Source organism: Pelodiscus sinensis, chromosome 7 (assembly GCF_052426305.1).
Source record: "Pelodiscus sinensis isolate ZL-2025 chromosome 7, ASM5242630v1, whole genome shotgun sequence".
NCBI lineage: Eukaryota > Metazoa > Chordata > Testudines > Trionychidae > Pelodiscus > Pelodiscus sinensis.
In genome coordinates this window covers 67335742-67363327 of record NC_143058.1, presented here as the reverse complement: position 1 = coordinate 67363327, position 27586 = coordinate 67335742, and the positions used below count along the sequence as shown (strand labels likewise).

At 47.6% G+C, this 27586-nt stretch overlaps 1 protein-coding gene across 4 annotated transcripts; it reads right to left on the bottom strand.

Moving 5' to 3' along the window:
* Positions 1-715: 715 nt before the first annotated feature.
* Positions 716-21260, bottom strand: C7H21orf58 (chromosome 7 C21orf58 homolog). Of its 4 annotated transcripts, none has more exons than XM_025179871.3 (9): positions 20398-21260; positions 14353-14410; positions 12347-12453; positions 11657-11722; positions 11243-11386; positions 7932-8046; positions 5103-5242; positions 2452-2690; positions 716-1002 (listed from the first exon to the last, which is right to left on the bottom strand). In XM_025179871.3, exons 1-9 carry the CDS (start codon positions 20455-20457, stop codon positions 999-1001), a joined length of 933 nt encoding a protein of 310 aa, XP_025035656.3. In that variant the 5' UTR covers positions 20458-21260; the 3' UTR covers positions 716-998. The 4 variants fall into 4 exon arrangements, with proteins under 4 accessions (XP_025035656.3, XP_089636117.1, XP_089636118.1 ...); XM_089779991.1 differs by having other exon boundaries at positions 2452-2687; XM_089779992.1 differs by having other exon boundaries at positions 2452-2594.
* Between the last annotated feature and the right edge of the window lie 6326 nt (positions 21261-27586).

Genomic DNA, 27586 nt, shown 5'->3' with positions numbered 1-27586 from the left:
TATCAACCCTTACGATACAGTGGTGAATTTTGAACTGAAGACTCAAAAATGGACAGACAGAAGAAAAGAAATTCTGCCCCCTCCACCTCTGCTTTCAGAGCTGGGCACAGGAAAGGGATCAGCTGTACAGAGATGGGAGGTGTGTAGGAGAAGGGGCTGAAAGGAACAAGCCCAGAGTGAGGACAGGTTCTCAGGGCAGAGTTGGGGCTAAGCACCCAGTGGAAAAAAAAAAGAAGTCAGCACCCATCACCCACAACAATCATACGATATGTTCAGTGCTTCTCTGGACTTTCCATTCCCCAAGGAGACAGAGAAAGCAAGTGCCAGACACAGACACCTAGTCCTGGTAGTGGCCCTGGCAGGAAAAGCTAAGGTTGTGTATGTTGCAGCTGGGAGTGTGACAAACTCATGTAGCCACGGCTTGGGTAATCAAGCCATAGGAGCCAGGCCATCTACCCTGGCTTCCATGTTATTGTTATTTGACCCAGTAACATCGAAGCCAGTTTGGTTGTATCTACACCTGCTGCAACCATTGTGGCTGACTGCAGTGTAGACAGGCCCTAAGCGTATTAGGGGTAAGTGCTGGCTAAAAGAGATTTGGAATTGTGAGTACAGAAACTGTCTCTCATTGTGTGTGTCCTCTTGTGTTCAAGGCAACAGGAATTAGTTTACATTCTTTGTAAATCACCAGGACTACATCAAAGAAATAGTTGACTCCATGGTCAATTTCTCTTCTTAATGATAACAGCCTCAGGGCCACAAAGTTTCTGCGAACTGCCCAGATCCAAAAGATGTAACAAGATGTTTTTTGCATGTCCATGATCTATTACACACTCTTGCCATCCCTCCCTGGGTTATCAGCTCCACTAATGGCACATAACTATTTACAGTAGACTCCAGTCAGCCCAAATCTTTTAGGAACTCTGAAGCAAGTCACGTCCAGCGATGCTATGCTCCATGTGCACGGGTCCTGGTCAAAGTCCATGTCCGCTCACTAGTTATCTGCAGGAGAAAGAAATGGCTCTAATGTGTATGAGGCTAGCCCATAGCATATGCTTGGTGTAGCTATAAAAGGATAGGGGTGAAGTGCATAGGAGCATCGGACCCTTGGCTAGAGACAAAAGGAAATGTCCCATACCGCCCCAGGGTAGGTGCTCTGAGGGGAGTGAACACTAGCAATGTACGTTGACTTTGGTGAGGCTTACAGGTGCTCTGAGCTGCTCAGAGTTTAGCTCTCAGGGAAGAGTTCTAGCTTGCAGCAGCGTTAGAAGTGTTCCACATACTCTGATCTGCTTAGCTACCCATCTCCTGGTCTGTGGTCAGGAGCTCAGAGCACACTATGAGCAGAGCGGGATGGTTTCCAACGTGAACAGGCACCTTCCATCCCTGACCTCAAGGCATTGCCGGGTGCAGCTGTTTACAAAGTGCTTCCAGAGAAATGGCACCAAAACAAATGCATTGTTCAAAGGAAAGCGGCCGCAGAGCCAGGCCACAAACCCCTCAGCTACAGGGCCAAATTCCCCCAGTGGTGTTGCCCATTGCCAGGACATGACAACCCACCCCCCCGGAGTCCTGCTCAGACTGCCACAGTTCCAACCAGCAGGCGGGGTAACAGGTGAGAGGTTGCCTGAGAGCTGCAAGCCTGTCACCACAGGAGAGATCGGGTCACAACCAAAACCCGGCCCCAGCAGGCTGCTGCAGGAGTTGACAATGCCCTGGAAGGGGAAGCTCTGTGACAGCAGGGAGCATGCAGGGCCCAGGTGCCCTGTGAAAGCAAGAATGTCCTGAACTGCTTAGTTAGCTTTGCTACCAGCTTGAGGAGTCTACAAGCCCAGGGAAAGGCTGTGGGGTCTGTCGGTTACTACACTTGGGGGGACAAACCCAGTTAGACACACCGGTGTATGCCAATGGGTCAGCTTTATTCCAGGAATAAATTATTCTTCCTTGCCCGTAAGTATCTGCCATTGTGTCAAGCCTCTCTCTGTTTGGTGTCTGAGGGATGGCACTCCCCAGGGCAATGTTAGCCTGAGTTAGGTTTCAGGCATGGAGCTGGGCCTTCCTGGGTTGCAAAGGGCCCCGTTGGGGTCTTGGGATGGCCACAGAAGAGCATCCCTGTGATTCGTTCCAAAAAGCAGCTGCCAGCTGGATGAGTTGTGATTTTCCCACTGGCGTTCCCCATGAGGACAGTACGCCAGTAACCTCTCCAGCACTGCGTATGCTGCTCGTGTGCCCAGCGCGGGTTAGTCACGCAGCAAGGCTACTTCTTACCGCGGTCTCTGCCAGCACCACAGGACTCAGTTTGCAAAGCATAGTAAAGGAAATAAGCTGGGCTGGCCCTGTGATGTAGTCAGAAGCCACTGGTAAGTCAGAGCTCAGGGCATCCGCTGCTTTGGCCGCCTGCGAGCCCCACGTCTGCAGGAGGAAAGGGACTACAACTGCTTATTCACTTACCTGTTCATTGCTGAGAATATGCTAGTGGGGCCGGTCGTGTGATGCACAGCAGATGGGAATCCTCCAGGCTCTCCCCCAAGGCTGGATGGCATCACAGGGGGCCACGCAGAGCAGCCAGCTATGGGCAGCTGAGAAGGAAGGGCCTGCAATCCCGGCAAAGGGTAATAGTGGTGATGATGTACCGCTGATGGCCTGGGTTTTTCTGCTTTCACCATGACTGGAGCAGCAAACTGGGGCTCCTCAGTTGAAGGGGAAAAGAGCAATTTGTTAGCTTCGTACCCACCTGGCAGGTGAGCACAATGGTCTGTTACCTGCCAGCTTTGTAAAGAGCATCCCTTGCCCTGGGCCCAAGGCTGGCCATCCTGGATACCGGGCGATAAATGCAGCAAGCCAAGAGTGAGTGGGTCCCACCAGGCCCTCTCTCTCCTCCAATCAGACCCCGGTGGCTGGCCCGTGCCGGCTGACTTGGGCTAAGACTCGGGCTACGGAACTTTTTAACTGCACTGTAGATGATCGGGTTCAGGCTGGAGTCCGGGTCTGTGACCTATCCCCCAGGGGCCTTCAGAGCCCAAACAGCTATGCCTAGTTTCAGGCATTAAGCCTGAGGCAGCAGCCCTGGGCCAGTGGTGGGGGTTTAACCACAGTGCAGGCGTACCCCACTCCCACTGCCTCCCTTGGGAACAGCCAGCACACAACTGGCCTTGCCATTGCACGGCAAGAACAAGAGAACGGCTCTGCTGTTCCCTGGCTCTCAGGTGCAGGCCCCTGACCTGTGACACTCTGGATTTCCTGTAGCCTGTAGATAGTCTGTGTGCTCTCCCCTCGCTAGGGACAAACACCTGGGGGCACTGTATTAAACCAGTCTCTGCCTTTCCATTCAGTGCAGATGAGATTCCTCCCCAGGAAGTGAAAGCCACCCAAGCTGGTGCGAGGAGAATACAAAGCCAGGCAGGCAGTGTGCGAGGCACCCTCTGGCAAGGCAGGGACACTCCTAGTGCACAGTCCCCATTTCTGACAGGCTGCAGCGTCCTATGTGCACCCCGGTTTGCCTCACGCCTCTGAGAGCATACACTAGACCCCTGGCCTGTGCACTGCTCAGGCACGGGCGTGGTGCAAATGCCACTACCCAACAAAACTGGCCGAGAGCAGGCCCAGCGGAGAACAGTCATGTTTCCCCTAGTGCGATACTCTGCCAGGTAGCAGTGGCTGCTGCAGAGACGGCCCTGAAACAGGAGAGCCAACAGCTGCTCTGAAACCCTGGAGTATGCCTGATGCTGAGACGTGGGCTGAACAGGTGCAGAAAATGCCAGCTCCGCCCCCAACCACCGCAGCCAAGCTGATCAGGTACAGGAGGGTGTCATGTTTCTTGCCAGAGCCCCGTGGGCACTGGGGTTGGGTTATGTACACTAGCCATTAGTGCTGGAAATAGCGCTCGGCGAAGATGTTACTGGATGAACGTTACCAGCCCAGATGGGTGGTAGTTATCAGCTTAACACAAGGGGGTCCAAAAGCATCATGCCTGAGGGAGGCCAGGAGCCAGAACGTTTCCTGGGCTGTGTGCAAGAGGAAAGAAAAGGCCCTGGCATGCACGCAGGTGTAAAATGGGGAGGAACTACATCCAAGAACTCCCAAATGAACTGCCCTTCCTGCTTAGATTGGAAACCCCTCCAGGCAAGGCCTGGGGTAATGTTTTCAAACACACCTCAAGATCCCTGCGTTACAGTTCCATGGTAAGCGCATCTTACCAAGAGGATTTAGGTACCTAACTGCACCATTGACTCCAGTGGGTGTTAGGAGCCTTGATATATTTGATGATCTGGGCCTTACGCACTTAGAGCCAGATTTGTAAAGGGATTTAGGTGCCTACAAATGCAGGGTAGCACCTGGAGGGATGTTCAGATGAGTCAGGTGCCTAACTCCCATTGACCCCCAAGCACACAAGCCCCTGATCCTGACTGGGGTCTCTAGGCTCCACCATCAGATCAGTGCTTCAGTTCCAGCCCGTCGCAAAGTGCCACCAATTACGGGTTTTGTCAAAATAAGCTTTCAGGAACTGCCAGGCCCACGGAAATCTTCCCATGGATTTAAACGTGCCTGTGTCTGCCCCAGTGGAGGGCAGAAAGCCAGGCTCCCAGTCACCATGCAGCACATGGGCTCTTCCCTGGATGACCAAATGCTTTCATATTTCCAACAGCAATTCAGCCACGCTCTTAGGGCAGGAGCATGCCCAGCCCGTAGGAGGGCACAAGGCACCTCCCCCACTGGGGTGCCTGCACATTGCCCAACACGGTGTGGTTCAGGCCTGCACGAGGCCAGTGCTGGGCCGAGGCAAGGTGAGGTTGTGGCAATTGAGAGCAGAGCTGGCCTGCGGTGGAGTGGGGAGCATCCCCTGTCTGAGCAGCCGAACTCCTCCATCATCCCAGCAGAGTCTGGAGGCCCAGGGGCGAGGGGGAGGTTCAGCTCCTCCACCAGACCAGCCAGTCTGTGCCATGCACTGTAACATGCTTCCATTGGCAAGGGGTTCCAAGCTGCATTCCGGCCCCATGCCCCCCCCACTCCCAGACCCTGCCCCGGCATGGGGAGACCAGCTCCCCCTCTCGTGCCCGTAGCTGGTGGCACAGGGGGCTCTCTGAAGGGGTGACCGACATTACCTGCTGGGTATACTGCAGCAGGGGAGGCCCGGTCCCAGTGGGCTGCGAGAATGCCATCGGAGGCAGAGCTTTCAGCATCATGTTCTGCATAACAATCTGGTGCATCTGGGCATTCTGCATCAGCATCATCTCCACCATGTCTGGAACGGGCGAATGCAAAGGAGAAAGGAACAGTCAGAGACAGGGGCACAGGGCCTTCGCAAAGCACCCACACAGCTCCCATGGAGTGAAGGCAGCTGAAAGGGGACCCTGAAAGGGCCTTTCGCACTTGGAGGCAGAGACTATTCACTGGCACAGCCATCTCTGTGGCCACACCTCTGCAGAACACGAGCCCTCAGGCTCTCGGCCCAGCCTAGCTTCCCTGTGTCTCTAGGAAGAAGCCCTCACATGGTTTGTGACCCCAACAGAGACAAATCTGGGTAGGTTGGGCCTGCGCAGACTTTCCCAGGGCGACTGATTCGGAATGGGCCATAGTCCTGCACAGGCAGGTCCAAATTCACAAGTGTTGGTGTGGGAGCCAGTGTGCATGACTTCACAGGCCAGACAATTCTGCAAGGTTCCAACACCTACTTTTCCTGGGTTTGAAACACACTTGCGAGTTAGTGTCACTGGATTTCTGCCTGCGTGGACCGTGAGAGCCGGGTAACTGCAGGAGGTACACAACTCACACAGCCACTGGACAGGGACAGTGTGCACTGCTCTTAGTTTTTCCAGAGGAATCCCAGAGCTCAGCTCAGATACAGCCTACAAAACCCCCGAACGCAAGCTTCTGCTGGGCTGGGCTGGGCTGAGCTAGCTCTCTTGGCCACAGAGCACAAGCTCAGCCAGCCGGCCAGGGCACGGGGAGGTATCAGGTGCTTTCCATTGTGTGATATGGCCCAACAAACCAGCCTCATGTCGCCAGCTGCAACCTGACCAATTCCATGGGACGCTAGGTAGAGCAAATGTTCCACAGAGTGCTCCTTGTGGGGAGCTGTCAGAACCCAAGGAGAGCTCAGCCAACACGGCTGGGACGCAGACATTGCTCAAACACGAGCCAAGGCTGGGAGGGTACTTTGCAGGTTAAGTCAAACAGTTCCCAGCACTGTAGTGAGAACCCACACAAACTGAAACTGCCAACCCCCTGGAGCTCCCACCACTGTGTGACACACAGCTCTGGGAGAGGCCTGTGTCTGGGACCTTCTTATGCGGCCATGACTGAAAATTACTGGGAGGCCTGTAACCAAACATCATACCTTCACTGCACAATCACAAGGGAGAGCTGCTGAGAGACCAACTGTTAAAGACCCAGGCTATGTCTATACTGCGCTGTTTTGTGAAAAAAATATGCAAATGAGGTGACGTGTGGAATATCACCGTGCCTCATTTGCATAATTAACGAGCAGGTGCTTTTTGCGCAAGAGGCTTTTGCGCAAAAAGGAGCCGTCTACACAGCTCCTTTTTGCAGAAAAACCCCCTCTTGCGCAAGAGCTGTTGTTCCGCATTTTATTCTAGGAAGAATGGCTCTTGCGCAAGAGGGGGTTTGTGTGCAAAAAGCAGACGCTTCTTAGTTATGCAGATGAGGCACGTTGATATTCCATGCATTGCCTCATTTGCATATTTCTTGCGCAAAACAGTGCACTATAGACATAGCCCTAGGGCTTCTGCAATCATTACCAGAATTTCAGGGAAAAAGCAAGGGAAGGAGGGGGAATTTAACACCTGAAATGTTTGCAAACTTCACCGGCTTTAAGAGACAGTAAACTGTCGTTCCGAAGTTCCTTTACATGTGGCTTTAAAAATGCACCCAGAATACAGATCCACCTGCTGTTCTGGGACCAGAACCAATTCAACCACCACACAAGGACAATTGTATTAACTGGATTTTTCATGTAGCTGGACACACTGAGCCAAATTCACCCCGGAATCATCATCAGGGAACTAGAGAGGCAAAGTGGGTGAGGTAATAGCTTTTATTGGACCAAAAGAGCTCTGTGTGGCTTGGACGCTTGTGTCTCACCAGCAGAAGCTGATCCAACGAAAGCTACTACTTCACCCTCTGTCTCTCCAATACCTTGGGCTAAATGTACGCACTCAACTTCAAAGTAGTCAGACATAAATTTGGTCCATTTTGTTTTAGAAAATAAATTGATTCAAATAAACCAACAGCAGACTGTGGAGTTGCGCTCTGATTTTTTTTCATTTCCCTGCAGCACCAGGAAACCCCATTCAAAAATCTGCATTGGGGAAAGCAGCTCAGACATGAACTCCACATGCTATTCCTGGGCCCCGCACATTCTCTGCTACAAACACCAAACACATGTGTTTCTTGGGATTGTGCTGCATCCAGTGTAGCACACTCAGCTGCCGCCTCCTGTTTCCAATGGCAGACCAGTCCTACACATGATAAAACAGACACTCAGAGTGTACTAAGGAGAATGGACAGTGGACCCATTTGTTCATTTTGAAATTACTCTTTGTAAAAGTTTTAGCTCCCAAAGTCCCTGTTAATACTGAACCAATATCAGCTCTTATGCCGCTGTGCTTTTCCCAGGCCATCTCTGCAGTTTAACCTGGGTTTTGCCAACTGGATTACGAGCCCTACTGTCTGTTGCAAGATAAAGTGTCCAGCAGCACGTAGGGTTACTCTAAGTTTCTCAGGCAGAGGGCACAGATATTAGACTGGCAAAACCAGTAATCCCACTGACAGCCTAGTTGTGGTAAGTCACAAAGTAACTCAAGTATTAGCTCTGTGGTGATGAGAGACACCTCCTGCTGTTTTCTGGAGCCCCTTCTGATCTCTGAGCACTGTCTGACCCAGCGTGGAGGGGTGGGGGAGCTGATGCTGACCTTCCTTAATACTTCCAGAGCGGGGGGCTGTGAGGGGCTGTGGAGGTGGGATCTGTGTGATGAGAGGTGCCTGTGGAGGTAACTGTTGGATGATGGTTGCAGGTTGCTGAGGCATCTAGGAACAAAAGAAAAGCAAGAGGAGTCAGGGCTGTCATCTGCCTGCAACCCTGGGCTCTCTGGACCACTGCCTTTTGTATTCTGATACCTTGCATATGCCGCAGCCAAAGCCCCCAGAACACACGCAGGTGTCCTGCTTAAAGGTAAGGGTCTCTGGGCACGAAGGCTATCCTGGGGGCTAGTTACTAGCTTGCAGGCACCAGTCTGGATCTGACAATAGAGAACTGAGCCCACTGCTCACAGACAGGCCTCTGATATCAGAGTTCAGCACAGCTTTTAAGAAGCGCCTTGTCCCAGGTAAAGTTTTGGTGCAGCTGCTTTGGGGCAAACCTCCCATGCAGGCAGGTGGAGCTACCCTGGCCTTTCAGAAGGGTACATGGCCCTGGTATCAACTCCTTGCAGCACCAAGCTCCCATCAGGTGAACGCCCTCTTGCCCCAGGTCGGGACTCTTCCTTTCACTGGCCTGTAGGCTCAAATCCAGGCTGGCATAAGAGGGTGGCTCAGCTGAATTGAACTAACCCCAGCCTGCAATGCACAGATGAGCAGGGGACTGCCTTCTCCTTACCAATCAGTAGAGCTCGTGTGCCTTCTGAGGAGGACACGGTGCTGCTGTTGTTGCTTCCGGTGTGCTGCACAATGTGGTAGGAAGAGGAGCATGGAATGGATTTGACTAACACTACTGAGAGATTGTGAATGATTGTGTGACTGTTTGAGCGTGTTTGTGCGTGCGCATGCATGTGCTTGGGCATGTCTGAGCTTGTGTGTGTGTCAATTAGGGCTACTGATTAATCACAGTTAATGTGTGTGATTAACTCAAAAGACTAATCGTGGTTTAAAAAATTAATCACGATTAATCACAGCTTTAATCATTTTATCAAACAACAGAATACCAACTGCAATGTATTCAATATTTTCCTACATTTTCAAATATATTAATTTCAATTACAACACAGACTGCAGTGCACAGTTTTCACGTTATATTATTTTTATTACAAATATCTGCACTGTAAAATTGATAAACAAAAGAAATAGCATTTTCAATTCACCTCACGTGCTGCTGGTTTCCTCCGAGTACTGAATTATAGCGTTAATGCGGCACTTTGGGATAGTGAGTATTCTCAGACAAGGGAGCTCTCAGAGAAATCTCAAGAGGAAATCTCAAGAGCCAAAGCTACTGAAGAACTAACCACCGAATAGTAACAGCATCTCTCCCTGGGACACTCCCTGGGAACCTCCACAGCCTGTGTGGTTAAAAGGACATACAGTCACCAAAGGAGCCACTCGTGGTGCTGAATCTGACAGGTGGTATACATATAGTAGCCCATTGTCTGTGATTAACGCTGAAACGCTGGCTGTTCTCTCTGGGAGGCGCTGTTGCCTCCCGCCATGGCGCTCCGCTGACTTCTGCGCCCCTCAGCCGGGCTGCCGTGTGGAAGTAAGCGGCCGTTTGGGGTCTGCACTGCCCGGCTGAGTGGCGCAGAAGTCAGGGGCGGGGCCTGGATCAGCGTGCGTCTCTGACGTCAGGAAAGGGCACCGGATTCAAAAAGAGGAAAGCAGAGCACACACAGAGGATGTGGAGGAGACAGAGAGAAGGGAGAAGGCAGAGGACAGTGAGAGAGAGTGAGAGAGACGCAGCAGGAGGAGAAGAGAAACACAGAGTGAGAGGCGGGAGGGGCAGAGAGAGAGGCAGGAGGTGGACGAGAGCTGAGAGAGAGAGAGAGAGAGAGAGAGAGGGCGAGGCAGTAGGAGGAGAAGAGAGAGAGGCCATTTGTGCTGCTTGCTCCCGCGTGGTGGCCCAGCTGAGCAGTGCACAAGTCAGCCAAGTGCCATGGCGGGCGGCGAAGCGAGGCAGGGCAGTGACATACATGCACAGGCGGCGGGGCCTGGACGAGCGTGCATCCCCGACTGAGACAGAGGAGAGCGAAGAAAGAGTGAGAGGCAGGAGGAGGAGGAGAAGAGAAAGGGAGAGTGAGAGGCAGGAGGGGGAGAAGAGAAAGAGAGACAGAGAGAGAGGCAGAAGATGGAGGAGAGCTGAGAGAGAGGGGGGGGAGGCAGAAGGAGGAGGAGAGAGAGAGACGGAGCAAGAGACTGGAGGCTCAGGAGAGAAGACCGACATGGAGGAGAAATCTGAAAATCCCGTTTTGTGGCGGGCTAATTGGCTAGTATGATAATAGTCTGTAATCCAGACCCAAACCAGAGACTAGGGAGTAGTGGTGGGTAGAGCCACAGAACAGGGATAGGAAGAGGCAGACGGGAGGGACATTAAGACCCAGCGGTGCCCCAATTTTGGGGTGCCCTACACAGGTGCATATTCTATGTATGGGTAAGGACGGGTGCACAGCTCCAGACACATCAATCTCTGAACGGGCTAAGTGCTACTGGAGGGAGGACAGAGTGTGAATTGCTAAACAAGAACTGGAAACACAAACCATATGAATTCAACACTTGGCATGACAGGCATGGAAAGGCCATTTATTTCTAGCTTCCCTCTGAGACTTGCCCATCAAGGCAGCCACCATTATTCCAATCAATGAGAATCAGAGGCTCAAGTTTTAAGGCCCAATGTGATCCATGTGATCCATCAGATCCATAGGTGCTGACTCTCTAGCTACCTTGTTCATAAGTATAAGCTGTTGGCTGTTTTGTATTTTTCTTTTGTCTGTAACCTTCTGTTTCCAAAGCCTTTTACTAGCTTTCATGTGACTCTAACTCAAGCTTGTTTGGTGTCACTATCCACACATCTGGGTGCCTTCTCCTATGGAGAGTTGAACTGAGAGAAAGTCTATGAAGTCGGGGGCCCTGTTTGCATCGAGGCAGTGTTCTGGGCCCTGGATTGTAGCAAGGTGGGGTGTGCTCAATGCTAAGCCTGCAGACGGGAAGAGACGGGTGCGCAGTGCCAGGGGAGAACACTCGTGCTGCTGGCAGAGCTGGGGCAACGACAAGATTCTTTCACACTTTAAGCAGGTGGTAGTGATTCACCCATGGCCAGTCTGTGACTTTTACTAAAAATAAGGGAGGGGTGCTGACCACCCAGGGGAGACTAACAGCTAAAGGGCACCCACTGTCCAGGACACAGGGCTGAAGCGGAAGCAGAAAATGTGACAAAAGTCGCAGAAAGTCACAGAATCTGACCCATACTTGTAGCATCCACTGTCGGTGTATACCCCATGTACTGACATGGGGAAGATCTTACTGTGTGCTGGATGATCCTAGGTGGCTCTGGTGCAGGAGCCAGAGCAGAAGGCAGGTAAGCTGGTCCTGGTGCTGGCTTGTAGCTCTTTCTGGGATCTCTTGACAAGATATAAGGCTGTGAGAATTCTTCCAGAAGGTGCTGCTCCTGAAAGATCCAAGTGATGCAGGAGCTCCCGTTAGAGACAGAGGAGAGGAAATTTCCACTACATGCATCTGACAAAGTGGGTCTTTGCCCACGAAAGCTTATGCGCCTACACTTCAGTTAGTCTGTAAGGTGCCACAGGACTCCTCGTCGCTTCCATTAGAGAGAGACACCCCTGGGCAGTAACAATAGCAAACACAAGCATGCTCACAGGGCTACTTTTGGCCCTGAGGTAACGCTAATGATTCCACACCAGCGATGAATCTGACTCACCCACAGTAGCTCCTCAGCCAGTCTGAAGGTTCGGGAAATGGGGCGATACGGGCGATTCCTTTCCTTCTGCGCCATAGAGAGAGCCAGTTCATGGCCTACCGCTTGAGCTGCATCCTGGCTAAGGAGATCTGCCCCAGCAATACTTGCTTTTCATAGTGAAGTCCCAGGACAGAACTGGCTAGTTAGTTATCCCATCATCCTCTTTCCTTGCACAGCTACGGTGCACAGCTTTGCCTGCTTTTCTGGACAAACATTGCTTTCTCCTCCCTCCCTCCCCTCCCCACATTGCTCTGGGACACTCTGTTCCCTGGATGCCAAGTCCTGAGAAACTCACTTAGCTCCAGTAGCAGCGGTCCATACAACAAGCTCCCGAAGAGCTTTAAGGGGTGATCTGTTTGGCTGCATGTGTGAAGCCGCCTTCCCTCAGACAGCAGCATTTCCCCAGCTATCCCCAGAATACGGTAAAAGAGCATTCATGGTTTACGCTTCCCTTTTACATGCCTCTCCAAGCCCAGCCACTTTTGATACAGAGATCCCGAGATCAATGCAGCCCTGAGCCACGCTGTTCCAGCATAGTCTGGTAGCTGCTATTGCAAAGCTACTGCTCGTGTGAGAGACCCCCCTTCAGGATACTGCGTAACCACTCAAATTCCCTGCAGCTGTCACCTCTTCATACAGGTAAGATCTTACCCTCAGCTTCTGCAGGAGGTCTTTCCTTCGTTTCAGCGCATTCTGCAGTGCATTCTCATGTCCATCGCTAGTCCCTGAAAGAGGAATCCGATCGGCTCTGTTGCCCCCTTAAAGGATAACAAAGAGAGAGGTGCTTCAGCAGTAGTGGGTTAACTCTGGGAAATGTCTCATGTGATACTCTACTGTTATGATTACCTTCCAAGCCAAAAAAAAAATAAAAAATTATTTGCTACTTTTCTTGACAATCCTGTCCCAAGAATGAGTAAGGATTTTATTGTGCCAAGTATAGCTCCAGTCACAGTCACTACCGCTCCCAAATCTCAACTGCAATCAGCTTGCATTATAAAGTCCTATTTTTAATTTCACTAAGGCAAAACTTTGTCTGGGACACTTAATTTAGCCTGATGTTTTCTAGATTTACCCAAAGGCAAAGGAGAATGTACAGAGCCTGTCAAAATGATCCTACTTTGAAAAAGGACATTTGTCTAATGTGTCTCATTCTAGCTCAGAAATGGCTTCTTGGCTGCATGGAGATTTAGAGGTGACAGCAAGTCTTCTTCTTGCAAGGCTGATTTTGAACACTTTCAAAATTCCATGTGCTTTCAGAAATGCAGGATTTGTGTCACTTAAAGCTCCTTATAAACTTTTTACTGAAGTATTTGAAATTTCTGTGTCCTGCTCACTGAACTTGCATCACAAAACTTAGCCTGGAAGGAAATGCGAGTGGGTGCACATAGATATTCAGTTCATTTTTCATCCGTGTACAGCATCTTGATTAATGATGTGCATGTGTAGATGTTGGCTCATGCAACAGGCAGTTTTCATGGTCAGGAGTTCTACTAGCATTCTTAAGAAATTGCCATGATTTCAAACCCAGACACGAGTCTATATTACTGAAGCTAGGGAAGAGGAGAAAAGGATGGTGGATAACAGATACTATGGCAGGCGCTATCACTGGAAGATGGTTTCAGTAAGAACACCAGACTAATAAGATGTTTCACTTATACACTGAGTTACCATAGAGAGAAGATCTCTTTGGCCTTAACATCATCCCATCACTTGTGCATTCTTTGAACAAGTTTCACAGTAACCTGGAGATTATGGATGTTGGTCTGCATCCACCTGGCCAGCATTGCTTACCCCTCCAGTAATAATTTGGTGTCTTTTCTCTCCCACTTGATTCCCATTCTACAAACTGTGATACGTCTTCTGCTCTGTGCAGTTTTGCTGGTGCAAAGCAGGTCAACAGTGACTTACCAGATGATTAAGGATTCTTCCTGCTTAGGGGAATTCTTGGGCACAGCAGAGCTATCACAGTGACTCCTCTACAAACACCCCATCATGATTATGGGGGTGGGGGGGGGAGTGTGTGGAAGAGAGGGAGAGGGTACGGGCTCTGCTTTACCAGTGCTGCTTGGAAATAGCTACGGCTCTGTTCTTTTAGGGCCATGCATACAAATAAAGAGGCGGGGGGGGGGGGGGGGGGGAATTCCAGTAATGCAAATCAAATGGCTGCCTAGAATACCATGTCCTTCCCCACCACCTACTGCAGCAATTGCTATTTCATTCCAGCACTGATTTCAAGATGCGTCAGTGCTGAGTGGCAAATGCTTCCCTTGCGTAAGGGCTGCATCTTCACCCAGCCCCAGGTCCTGCCAGCCTGTGGAGTTGAAGGCGGAGTGGTTGTCTTAGATTACACAATTGTATAAGACACTAGAAGCGAGGAAAGAGAAGGCAGCACCAAAAGGAGCTTGAGGCCACTTTCCCGGCTCACTGTTAATATTTCTATCACCATAACAAAGATACGGCACTTTCTGAGTTCCTGAAACTTTCTCAAATTCCGGCTGTCTCACTGGCTGAGGAGGGAGAGAAGAGAGAAAAGCTTCTTCTAGATTTTAAGGCTCATAGAGACCACTGACCTCTGGCATAGCACAGGCCAGAGAACATCACTCACAATTGCTGCATCAAACTCTGATCTGAAATACAGAACCTCTTGTATCTCTTACTTGTTGTGGAGAGGGGTGACTCGATGTTCTCCAGGGTCTCACGTTCGTTTTCTAGTTTCTGTGGATAAAGCGATTGCGAGAACTGGTTAAAAGTCAGGGACTGAGGTTCATGAGACCATCCAGCCCTGCGTGACAAACACTCATTTGGGATACAGGCTGTCCTCGCTATAAATCCAAGCTATATTCCAAAATACTTGAACTTATAGCGAAACAACGTAAAGTGGGGAATTTCTTTCCCCCACAGCTGACTTCCATTTGCACAGATTGGTGGGTTTTTTTGTGCAACTGAAGAACAGAGAATGGGAGGACTTCTAACGCATCGGTTCCTACAAGCATCAACGACTTTAGTGTGGAATGGATGTATACTGGGCGGGGACGCCCTGTACAAGGAGTTAAAATGGAGTTGGAGAGAAGGGGAGTCTCTCACTACCTGCTAGTCATATGAACTGTGCACCTGCAACAGGAAAGAAGTACAGAGCTACTGTCCCACAATCTTGGCTGTGGCTGGAAAACCCTGGGTTAGGGTTGGAGGTTGCAGTAGGGGGGTTACCTTGGTGATTTGTCTGGTGTGAACAAGTCCCATAGCGAAACACTGGGGTTCTCTGAAGACAGGTTAGACGTGCATTTGCTGCCAGCAGCCTGTGCGGTAGCTGGAGGGAAGAGTGGTCATGTGGAAATGGCTACATTGCCTCCACGCCACCATGGAATCCTCCAAGGCAGAGGTGATCCACCCAGGGATAGGTAAACAGCCCTAAATCCAGCACTGTACTGGCAGTGCCAGAGGTGAGAGTCATCTAGCTTTTTCTTCTTTTAAATGTCACTGATTTACATGAGTTTAAGCACTTCTAAACCTCCCACAGGAAAACACAATAAAATAAAGGGCTTGAAGTATACGTGACCCAAGGGAGCTCACCACAGTGAAGGATCAAGATCTTTTGGGGGACTTTACCTATTCTCCCAAGTACTGTATACTGATGTACAAAAATAAGGTAGAGATGCAAAGACAGCAAGTCACACACAGTGCAGGTTTAAAGTAAAGGTGCACAGTTATTTGAGTACAAAGGACAAATATTTTACATATTTCACAAGAAAAAAAACAGCTGCCAGAGCAAGGGTTTGCAACCTATTTGCTATTCTGGGTCCCAGATGCAACTTTGCATTGTGTGGGCTACAGCCACACAACATATATACAACCTGTATGGCCCTGAGGTGGTTACATGGGCCGTGGCTGTGTGCTCGTTGGTGGCAGGTTGAGAACCACTACAGTGGGGCGACAGGCTTTGTTGTTTTATAGCTGCAGCAGCTGCCTTCTCCCAGGCTTGGGAGTGTTTAGTGCTGGGAACTGGGAGCAGGCATTGAGCCCACTGGTTTTGAGTAACCAATGGGAGCAAGGCCAGTGGCTTTTTGTGAACGATCCAACACCCCCTTTTTAGCACCCCTTTTCATTCTTCCAATGGGGGGGACACTCACCTGAGGACACCCCCATATGAGGCAGCTACCGCTGCTGGAACCGTGAGCCCTTTCCCACACTCATGAGATGGCTGCCTCTTGCTGGAACCCTGGGGGTCCCCCTCCGAAGCAAACTTCCCTCTAATCTTTTCCATCCATGTGCGGAATAAATTTGTATGGGCACTGAGACACATTAAAATTTCCCTATCAGTAGAAACAACCAACCTAGTTGTGGGTGCTCTGCTCATCAACTGGGCAGCATCTGAGTCCCTCCTGAACAGCCACACAAGCACACAGCTAACAGGGAACACTGCTCAGCAGGCTGTTACCTGTAACGGGAACCCTGCCCCCACCATGCTGGATATCTGCTGTGTGCGCCCCCTTCCCAGTTCTGCCTTCTTGCTGGGGGGGAGGGAGGGAAGAGGGCTGACATCCTTACTTGCCCCATTCACACCACACCTCCCTTTTTTGAAAAAAATGAAAAAGCAAAAATTGGCATTTGACCCGCTGGCAAGAGCAAACTGATCAAGTCAGCAAGAAGAAATGGGTAAATGCCTCCTTTTGGGGGGGGGGGGGGCGGGGGGCGGGGGGAGAGAGAACACCTCAGGACAGCTGGGACAAGGCTAAGAAAGCTGAGGCTTGAGGAAAGTTCTCCAATCCTCTGGAAGGTCCTCCAGCATATTCAAGCAAGGGAGCACTTGACAATCCTAATGCTTGTGGTCTAAAAGACAAGAAGAACCTCAGTGTATGTGCGCATGTGTTCACACACACACAGAAAATAATGGTTGATGCCATTTTAAATATTACAAAAAAGAAAGAGTACACATGTAAAAAGTCTTTTCGGTTCCCCTTTAATACACAAATATGTGTATTGGAAGTACAGGTACTTTCCTCCTGGCATATTTTGAGGAAATATATAATCACAGTTTAAAAAGGACACCACGCTCTAAAACTCACATCTCAACCTAAGACAATATCTAGATCTTTGTTGAGTCTCATTTGCCTATGGCAGAAGAAGCCAAGGCCCTGGACCTGTGAAACGTAACACAAATATGAAATAAAAAATGGGGACCATATTTCATAAAAAATATGCATACTTTCCAGAGACCTTAAAATTAGATTAATCAACTAACCAAACAGTCGATGGCATTTCCATCGACTATGATTAGTCGATAAGGGTGCTTCTGCTTTGAAATGTAGCGAGAGCCCGCTGAGCTGTTGCTACATTTCAAAGGGGGAGGTGTTGCGTGGCATTCTGCCTTGGACATGTACAAGAGCCCTAGCAGAGGCTCTTGTGCATTTCAAAGACTGAAATGGAGCAGGGAGCCTGGGGCCAGCGGGGCACTCTCCTGGCTCCATGGGGCACTTCCGCTTTGAAATGTACAAGAGTCCCAGCAGGGACTCTTGTACATTTCAAAGGTGGAACTGCCGCTATGCCTCTGCCCCCTCCCGTGGAGCTGGGGGGGAGCTGGAGGGAACCTGTGTTTAAGCCTTTCAGACAGAGGCGGCGGGGAAGCGATTAGTCAACTAATGTGTCGACTATCCAATAATATTTTGCTAATCAGATAGTCAACTAGTCGCTTACATTCCTAATACTTTCCAAAGGTGCATTTCCAGGGAACACAAGCACCCAGATGATTATATTGTTTGCTAATCGCAGGGAATCATGTTAGAGAGCTGAATTCTAATGGAATAATTGCTTCAAGCGGTAGATCAAATCAAAGCAGACTATCCCTACAGCACTTCTTGGGTTTCATTTTAGAGGCCCTTAGGCTTTTCCTGAAGTAGGCAAAATAGAAGATGTTTGTCCCTCACCAACTGCATCATGATAGCAACACTTTGCTCTTGTAGGACACATCTATGCTACCCGCCAGACTTACGGACAGCAATAGCATAGACACGACAAATCAGTAACTGTGTGCTCTCCATCCATTCCAGTACTCCACCAGAACGAGAAGCATAGGCATAGTTGTCAGGAGAATGTCGGTCATTGATTCAACACAGTACGTTGACTTCAACTACGTTATACTTGTAGCTGAAATTGTGTAATTTAGATCGATGGCCCCCAGTAGTGTAGACTAGGCCACAGACTTCAGTTGCTCAGTGTGAGAACAGGGGTCTGTTCACATGGAGAAGCTGGTCAGATCAGTGCCCTAGGCTGAATCATCAGTGCTACCTTGAACAAATTAGAGCTGATCTTGGAATCTTGGCAAATACAAACTATTTAGAATATCAGAAACATGCCAGAGTAGAAACAGACTGATAATTGTAAAAATCTATTGAACCCAAAATGTTTCAAGTGTAAATCTATTTTGGTTAAAGGATAAACCTGCGTGCCTACAGGCCAGATAATTCCCTCCATGGGAATTCCTTGCATGAGGGACTGGAAAATCTGTGAAGTACCACTCCCACAGTTACCCTAGCATCATTTCCTTTGGAGCATTAGAGACATGTAGTGGAGTAGTCCTGAATGCCCACAGATTTTAGGAATTCAGATATGACAAGCCTGGTTGTGTGAAGGCCTTGCACTTAAGCATTTTCTTGGCCCTTCTGGTTCTACAGAGCCAATAGTTCACCTGCCAGACAGCTGATACCTCCAAGACTAAAAAGGAATTCCACAGCACAGATGGAGGGCTTACTTAAAGTGTGTGGACAAATGATACGTGAACAGCGCCTATCCCTCCAGCCAAATCTCCTCCATTCCCATGGCCCCCTGCAAACCAGTGCCTAGAGGATGTGCCAAGGCATGAAACGTGCCAGGTATACGCAAGGGCCAAGTCACAGAGTGCTGCACAGATTCTGTATGGCTCTACAGTCCACAGCTATTTGGAGATGGGCTGCCTAAGTTGCACTGGGGACTGCACCGGGTCCCAAAGCAATCCACCTTAGCCCTTGCTACCCTTGGAATGCACCTCTTTGTGCTGCTTTGTTGAATGATAGCAATACTGACATTTTTATTTTATAGGCAGATTAAACTGGAGTTTAGTTAACTATTACTTTGACATTATGGGATGGTAATCACTTGATCAATATATTTCCCCCTTTAATTTGTTCTAAGATTCACAGAACATTCATAATATATAATTATAATCATTTTCAGAGAATTAAATGACACTCTAATGCTGCACACTGCTTTCTGTTGTTGTGAAAATGGAAAGAAAGAGCATTTCTCTTCAGGCCACTGCAGTGTTTTCAGTTGTTGTCCTTCCCTCCTCATTGCGTAATGGTCCTATCTTGTCCTTGGTCTTCCTCTTGCTTCCAATGTTTTTATAAATATTTTCTTGTTACCTTTTATGTCCCTAGCTACTTTAATCTTGTTTCGTGCCTTGGCCTTTTTGATTTGGTCTCTACATGCTTATGGTAAGTTTTCTTCACGTTCATCCTTTTTAAGTTGACCTACTTTCCACTTTGTTATGACTCTCTTTTGTGTTTCAGGTCACAAAAAATCTGCTTGTTAAGCTAGGGTAGCCTTTTGCCATACTTCCTATCTTTCCTACATGTTGAGATAGTTTTCTTTTTGTGCACTTAATAATGTCACTTTAGAAAAGTGCCAACTCTCCTCTTTTTTTCCCCACTCAGGGTATGTCTTCCTTAGGAACTTATTTTGAAATAGCTATTTTGGGAGCTATTTCCGAGTAAGTTATTTTAAAATAGCATGTCCACACCACACTACAGGAAAGCCTTGAAATTAGTCTGAGGCAGGCTCCCTTAATGTGGATGCACTACCCTGACTTAGGGTATGTCTACACAGCAGGGCTTAACTCGAAATAAGCTACACAATTGAGCTATGTCAATTGTGTATCTTATTTCGAAATTGCTTATTTCAAAATAGGGAGCATTTACACAGCACTTATTTTGAAATAGAGCACTCTTCCTCCGACTTCCCTTATTCCTCACATAACGAGGGTTACAGGAGTTGGAGTACCAAGTCCTCCAGCTTGACAGTATTTTGTCACTTTCGAAATAACTGCCTGCTGCGCGGACAAAGACTAAATTATTTCAGAATAATGCTAGTTATTTCAAAATAGTGTTGTTATTCCTCATGGAAAGCAAGAGCCATTATTTCAAAGTAACCAGACCCTTATTTCAAAATAAGAGACTTGGTACTGTGGATCCTCACCCTAAGTGTAGACCAGAGCTCAGACTTGCTTCTCATGGGATCCTAAACATATCAGTTCTCTGACTTGGCTAAAGCCTGACTTCTTACAGTCCACTGTCTTTATTCTGCAGTTTCCCCCTCCTTTCACTCCTGAGAAGAACTCTATCACTTCCTGAACACTTTCACCTAAACTTCCTTCCATCTTCAAGTTTTCAACTAGTTCCTCCTTATCTGTCAGTATCAAATCTAGAAAAGTTATTTCCCTAGTCACTTTCTCCACCTTGGGTAATAAAAAACTGCTCCAGGCATTCCAAGAACTTATTAGATAATTTGTGTCCTGCCTTCTTTTCCCAACAGATGTCTGAGTAGTGGAAGTCCCTCATCATCACCAAGTCTTGTGCTTTGCATGCTTTTTAAAATCATGACAACTATATTTGGAATTATTTGAAATGTTACTAAGATATAAAAATATGACTGCTGCATTGTCATCATCTTACCTTTTCCAAGAGTTTGAGTTTCATTCGGGTCATGTGATCTACCATGGAAGAGTCTGTCATGGCAAATTTCCAGAGTAATAGGTTGGTTAGATATGGATTACACGGCAAAATATCAGGTTTTTTTGTCCTTCAAGATCTTTGAAGAATTCCAAAAAAAGTCTCATCAAAATGAGCAGGGGAGAGTAGAAGCCATATTAAAAAAAAGCTCCCAGGCTTAAATCAATTACTAAGGGCAACCTAGATATCCCAAGCACAGCTTTCTTTGCTATTTCTTTCTTATTGTAATCTCTTGCAATGTGTATAGATCACGGTTACTGTTGCTTAGCTTGAAATTGTTACTCCTTTCTTAATTGTTGCTACACTTTGCCTCAAAGCGTCACTAAGCCCAGCCCTAGGTGTTGCTAGCATGCGCTATGACTAGTAGAGAGTCCAGGCAAGGTAGGCTGGTTGCTAAGTTGGTAGTGTCTGACAATCTAAACAACCTTATCTCCAGGCCTACGTAACTTATGTACAGTACACTGAACTACCAGCTCATCAAGTGGAGACAAAAGTTAAAGTGGACAAAACAATCTGTGGTTTCATAATACAAGGTCAGTGTTGGGACAATGTTCCTTCTAATCTTTGCCATCCATATGCAGACTTTTTTTCCATCCCTGTGTGGAATACATTTTTATGTGCTCCAAGGCACCTGTGAATGTGCAACACCAATAGAAACAGCATTTAGCTGTGCTAATCAGCTGGGCAGCATTTGAATCTCTCAAGTGGCCACCCAAGCACACAGCTTACAAGGAACATTGGTCAGGTGACTACTACAAGGGGGCAGTGCTCTTGTAGCTATATCAGTCCCAGGATATGACACACACAGGCTACGTCTACACTGGCCCCTTTTCCGGAAGGGGCATGTAAATTTCATGAGTCGTAGTAGGGAAATGCGCAGGGGATTTAAATATCCCCCGCGGCATTTAAATAAAAATGTCCGCCGCTTTTTTCCGGCTTTTAAAAAAGCCGGAAAAGAGCGTCTACACTGGCCTCGATTCTCCAGAAAAAGCGCCCTTTTCCGGAGGCTCTTATTACTACTTCAAAGCGCTTTTTCCGGAGGATCGGGGCCAGTGTAGACGCTCTTTTCCGGCTTTTTTAAAAGCCGGAAAAAAGCAGCGGACATTTTTATTTAAATGCCGCGGGGGATATTTAAATCCCCCGCGCATTTCCCTACTACGACTCATGAAATTTACATGCCCCTTCCGGAAAAGGGGCCAGTGTAGACGTAGCCACAAGGTATGAGAGGTAGTATCTTTTATTGGACCAACTTCTGGCAGGCAGAGAGACAAGCTTTCCAAGAGATTTTCCTCAGGTCTGCCCTGAAGAAGTTTATTGAAAAGATATTACCTCAGCAGCTCATTGAAAAGGTAGTGGAACCTGGCTCATAAGGTTTTATAGGATCTTCTTTCTTTCATAGAGATTTTTTCATCCACCACTCTAACAAAAAATGTCTTACTGTTTTTAATAAAAAAAGAGTGAGTCTGTAATTTATCCTGTATAACCATACAGGCTATTTTCTGCACCATCTCTAATCTTTCAATATCCTTCTGAAAAGGTGGTCTTCAGATTAAGACCTAAAGTAAATATTAGTTTTAATAATAGTCTTTCTTCCTAGATGTATGTTATTTGATTTTATAATATATTTTGTTTGAATGAGCTCAGTTTACCAAATTATCTCAGTTGCTCTGCATAATGGTTATTATTTCCCACTCAATCTTTGGATTATCCACTAATTTTGTCAGCTGTGGTTTTATATATTTCCAGATTGAGGATAAAAATATCGAACAGCATTGAATTTAAAACTGATTCTTCCAGAACTGTATTCCAAACACCCATGTTTGATAATGATTCTCCACTGACAACAGCTTTTTGAGATCTCAGCCACTTACTTATTAATTTTTACGAGCACTTCACTGATATTGTAGAGTGCTAGTTTTTTGTTTTAAATTAGAGACACGTAAAACCAAGGATGGTAAGGGGAGGATCAAGTCCTGTTCTGTCTATGCAGCAACATTATTTTTAATACAACTGCTTCTGCACACCCTGACATATCTCACACTAGTAAGGATGTTAAAATGTGATTATCTGGCTAATCGTACAGTTGACACAATTTGCCACTAGCGCCGCGCCTCTGTATTTTAAGTGTAGTAAGAGCCATTGGGCTCTTACTACATTTAAAATGCAGAGGCATAGCGATCAGAGTGAGTTGGGACTGCTCGGTCCTGGCTCCCACTGAGTCCAGCAGGCCCTGTTCGCGGTACACAATCCTATTTGCCACGAACAGGGGATAGTGCCAGAGCACCCCGTTTGCAGCGGCCAGCCCTCATTGCTTGGCGGCAACAGCCCCCCACCATGCTCCGAGGCACTTCTGCTTTTGAAATGTACAGCGCCCGCAGTGGGAACTGGTGTGAGTGGGGACTGAAGCAGCGATGGTGCTGGGGGGTAACCAGCTTAAAGCTGGTTGCACCCAGCACTGGCTCCTGCTTCCCCCTTCCTTGCTGCCTGTGACGTAGTGTTGGTATCTTGCTGGTTGCTATGCTGGGGCTGTGGGTGACCCCCACTGGCTGCTGTCTGTAGCACGGCCCAGCAGAACAGGGGATGAGTCACTAGGCAAGGGTCTCTCAACCTGTCCGACCAGCTACCCCCCAGGGAGAGAAACAAAGGAAGGTGGAATGCCGCTCCTGGCTGGGGGGCAGGGCTGCAAGAGGGTTAGTTTCTGTCTGGTATCATGGAGGAAGCAGGCTAGGCAACAGGCTGGATTTTAGGGGCCCAGGCTCCCCCATCTCAAGGGGGGGCTGAGGCATCCTAGGCCTGCCCTGTAACCAAATTACATCTGTGCTGTGCTGTATCCTGGAGAAGCAATAAACTTCCTCTATTCTACTGGCTGGTGGAGTCTGTCCATGCCATTATGGGGATGCAGGAGACGGGAAAAACCCGGTGCACCATCACACTGCCTCTCTCTGATAACGGCAGCAAGGGGCGGGGAGAAGACGAGTGACTAGTCGAGTTGGTACTCGACTATCCGATAAGCATTTGCTTATCAGATAGTCGATTAGTCACTTATATCCCTATATCAGACTATTATATTCTGAAGCCACACATGTAGTTTTCCTGTCCACCCCGGGAGTAAAAAGTATTGCTGTTATGCTCTAGGGCTGCCTCTTGTCCATGGTATTGCCATATTACAGGTAGGATACGGACAAACAGGGCTATCGAGTTGAGGATGTCTTCTACCATTAAAACCTATAGTTGCTTGCAATGTCTTCTACCATTAAAACCTATAGTTGCTTGCAAACTGAGGGTATTTGTTGGATGGAGGGACTATGTATTAATGTACAGGCAGTCCCCGGGTTACGTACAAGATAGGGACTGTAGGTTTGTTCTTAAGTTGAATCTGTATGTAAGTCGGAACTGGTGTCAGCCGCTGCTGAAACTGATCAGTTTCAACCGCAGCTGAATCTGGATGCCAGTTCTGTAGCCCAGCTTTGCTCGGGTGTCCCTGGTCTGCTGGGGGGGTCCAGCGGCTTTGCTGGACCCCCCCAGCAGACCAGGGGGACAGGAGCAAAGCCGCCCAGGTGGTGGGAGTCCCGCTGCCTGGGCGGCTTTGCTCTGGGGCAAACGAGCAAAGCCGCCCAGGCAGCGGGACTCCCGCCACCTGGGCGGCTTTGCTCGGGTGTCCCTGGTCTGCTGGGGGGGGGGGGGTCCAGTGGCTTTGCTGGACTCCCCCAGCAGACCAGGGAGACCGGGAGAAGCTTTTCTCGCCCCGGAGGACATGGGTGGTGACCCGCCGCCCATGAGCTCTGGGGCGAGAAAAGCCCCGTTCGTAAGTGCAGATCCGACATAAGTCAGGGACTGCCTGTACTGTTGGCTGGGTGTAGCGGTATTCTCACATACAAATCCCGCACCCTATCCAGACTAGATTACCTTCACTGTATGCTGATTTTCATGTGAATCTTTGCATCCAGTCACAGAAAAGTTACAAAAGTACCATGATAACATTCTCAGCACTACCAAAAGAGCTAGATTTTGCATTAACTACCATAAAACTGTGAAGGGAATGGGTTGGGGCCTACCCAGAATATGTTAAATGAGCACCAATTTAGTTTAAAGTGTAAAAGCAAGGCAGCATTATTGAGATACAGGAGACGTAAGCTAAAAAAACCCCAAAATTTGATTGGATGACCAACAATAATCCTGTTTTTAGGGAAGTCAAGTAACACAGACTGCAATATGCAACAAAGTGCTAATAGCCCCAAATGAAGCAAACAAAAGTTTTGAAAGGGCAGAATAAAACAACAAAAAACTAACGTCAGCATAGTCAAGCAAGTAAAAAAAAAATACCAAAAACAAAATATATAAGGTTGAACAAAACAGACCAAAAGCGGATGTGTTGTGAACCCAAAAGCCAGGTCTGATCAACCAAGTGACTCCCTCCCAGGCACTAAATCTCACTGCCAAAAACCCAAACAAAATAAAAACCAACCCACATGAAACTTGCTAGTTTAAATTAATTTATCTTTTGTGTTTTCTTTACAGCAAATGCATTAATTACAGCGAAGGATATTGTTCCAGTGGTTTGTCATATGGAGTACAGGCAGTCCCCGGGTTACATGGATCCGACTTACATCGGATCCCTACTTACAAACGCGGTGAGGCAACCCCGCACTAGCTGCTTCCCCCCAGCAGACCAGGGAGACGCGAAGCTAGCACCCCCCCCAGCAGACCAGGGAGACGCGGAGCGGCTTTTCTCAGCAGATACCTCAGCTTGAGAATAAAGGACTGAGGGAAGTGAGGTATGGGAGAATAAAACTGAGCTCTGGAGAAATGTTTGGCTAGAGTTTCCCCTACAATATGTACCAGTTCCGACTTACATACAAATTCAACTTAAGAACAAACCTACAGTCCCTATCTTGTACGTAACCCGGGGACTGCCTGTAGTTGTTTAGGTGGTTGCTTGGACTCTCAAACACATTACTGTTATGTTGAAGTGTTCACATGTCAACAGTCACAAAAGAGAATAGAAAAATAAATACATACTTCATACCAAGCTTTTATGAGAGGTAAACAACAGAAGCTGCAATATACTCTCTTGATTCATTTGAGGGTCTCTGATTAAATATATTCTAGCCTGGAAATAATGGCATAAAATTTGTTCAGATTGATCCAGGAGATCCCTTACGCCAGGAAAATCACAAAGGTGCAACAAAGTAGAGTTTGGCCCTATGTGTACATATGCATCTGACAGAAGTGAGCGGCAGACCAGGAGATATTATGCTCTAATTAACTTGTTAGGCTATAAAGTGCCACAGGATTCCTTGTTTTTGATTAAACAGACTAACGTGGCGCTCTCTCTCTGAAATGTGAATACAGTAGTTTCCCTGTCCGTCCAATACACTAGCAATATGCCGTTTGTTCAGCTCTAAGTCAAACAACATCTAGGAAAGAAAGCACAGATTATGGAATTATTGGGCTAACACCCACCCACCCCAAGGTAATGGGTGACACTAAACACAAGTATGTAGAGAGTGCCCCTTTATTCCCATCCCTACTTCTGCAGTTCTACTTGGCACAATACCAACCACTGTGTCTTTACTCATATGATGGTTCCCACTGACTTCAGTTAGACTACCCATGTACCGAAGAGCTTTGCCAAATCTGGATCATAATGCTATCCATATCACTATCTCAGTCTTTGTACAAGAGATGTCAGACACTTCGCCAAAGGATCAATGCCCACAAAACAGATATCAGACAGGATCACAAAGAAAAAACAGTTGCTTGCCACTTCAACCAGAAAGGACGTTGTCTCAACGACTTGATTACCTGCATCCTGCTTCAAAGACCTTTTAAGACTGCACTTCAAAGAGAATCCTCTGAACTGTCATTCATGCTTAAATTCGACACTCTACATGCAAATTGGAATAAAGACGCTAATTATCTTACCCATTACAAAGATAGATTCCCCAATTATCACCTCTAATATCATTAGCTCACAGACATTTACCTCCCTCCCTTCCCCCCCATTCCCCTTCTGTTCTGAAATTTGATTTGTCCTTTTCATGTGTGTTTGCTTTTTTTATTGTATCCTTTGGTATATATGGTTGTGACAATTTTCTTCCACTATTTGATCTGAGGAAGTGGGTCTGGCCCATGAAAGCTCATCACCTATTAAACCATCTTGTTAGTCTTTAAAGTGCTACACAGTCCTGTTTTTTGTTTTTACTGATCTCCCACATTAATGTGCTCTTAGCAACAAGCCCTCTGTTTCCTGAAGAACACACAGTAGAGGAATAACACTTCATGAAGAAGCCAAATAAAAGAGAAGCCACACTAGTAATAGCAGCACTAACAAAAATATACCACTATGATACACTTGCTGTTTCATTTAATCAAAATGTACATTTTCTCTCAAGCTAATTTGGCCATTAAATTATGAGATCAAAATCAGTGATAACTGAAGTTTGTATATGTCTTTATCATCTGATTTTTTTAAAAATGGGATGAGTTATGTCAATTTATTATTTACTATTCAGATTAGAATAGTGCCTTAAGGTCCCAACTGAAGTCAGAGCCCCACTGTGTCTGGTGCTGTACAAACCCATGAGAGACAATCCCTGCCACAAAGAGAGTACAGCCGAATGCCCAGATTAAGCAGAGATTTATGCATGCACTTCATTTTCTGCCCTGTAAATAACCCATATAAGTCAAGGGAAATTTTCACATTTTAAAAATTATACACTTGCATAAACCTTGGCAGAAGTGGGATCTAAATATTTTAAACAAATAGTAAGAGAGGCAGAGAGAAAAGTAACTTGTCCAAGGCCACATTGCAGGGGACTGGAAAAGCTGGGAGAAGAACATAACTTACAGTTACCAGATCTGTGCGTTATGCACAGCAGTGCTCCTCAACCATCTGTGTGTTTTGAGAGAGACATATGGGAAATAATGAGCTGGGAAGCAACATTTTATTTGCTTTAGATCATGGGTGGGCAATAATTTTGATGGGGGAACATGCCAAGATTGTGTTAAGTGGTTGAGGGCAGCATTCTTATGGAGGAGTTGAGATGTCTGTAAGGTGAGGGTGGCTGCAAAAAAAGGGAGCTTGGGGTAGGAGTCTGGGGTGCAGGAGAACATCTGGGGTCCAACGGAC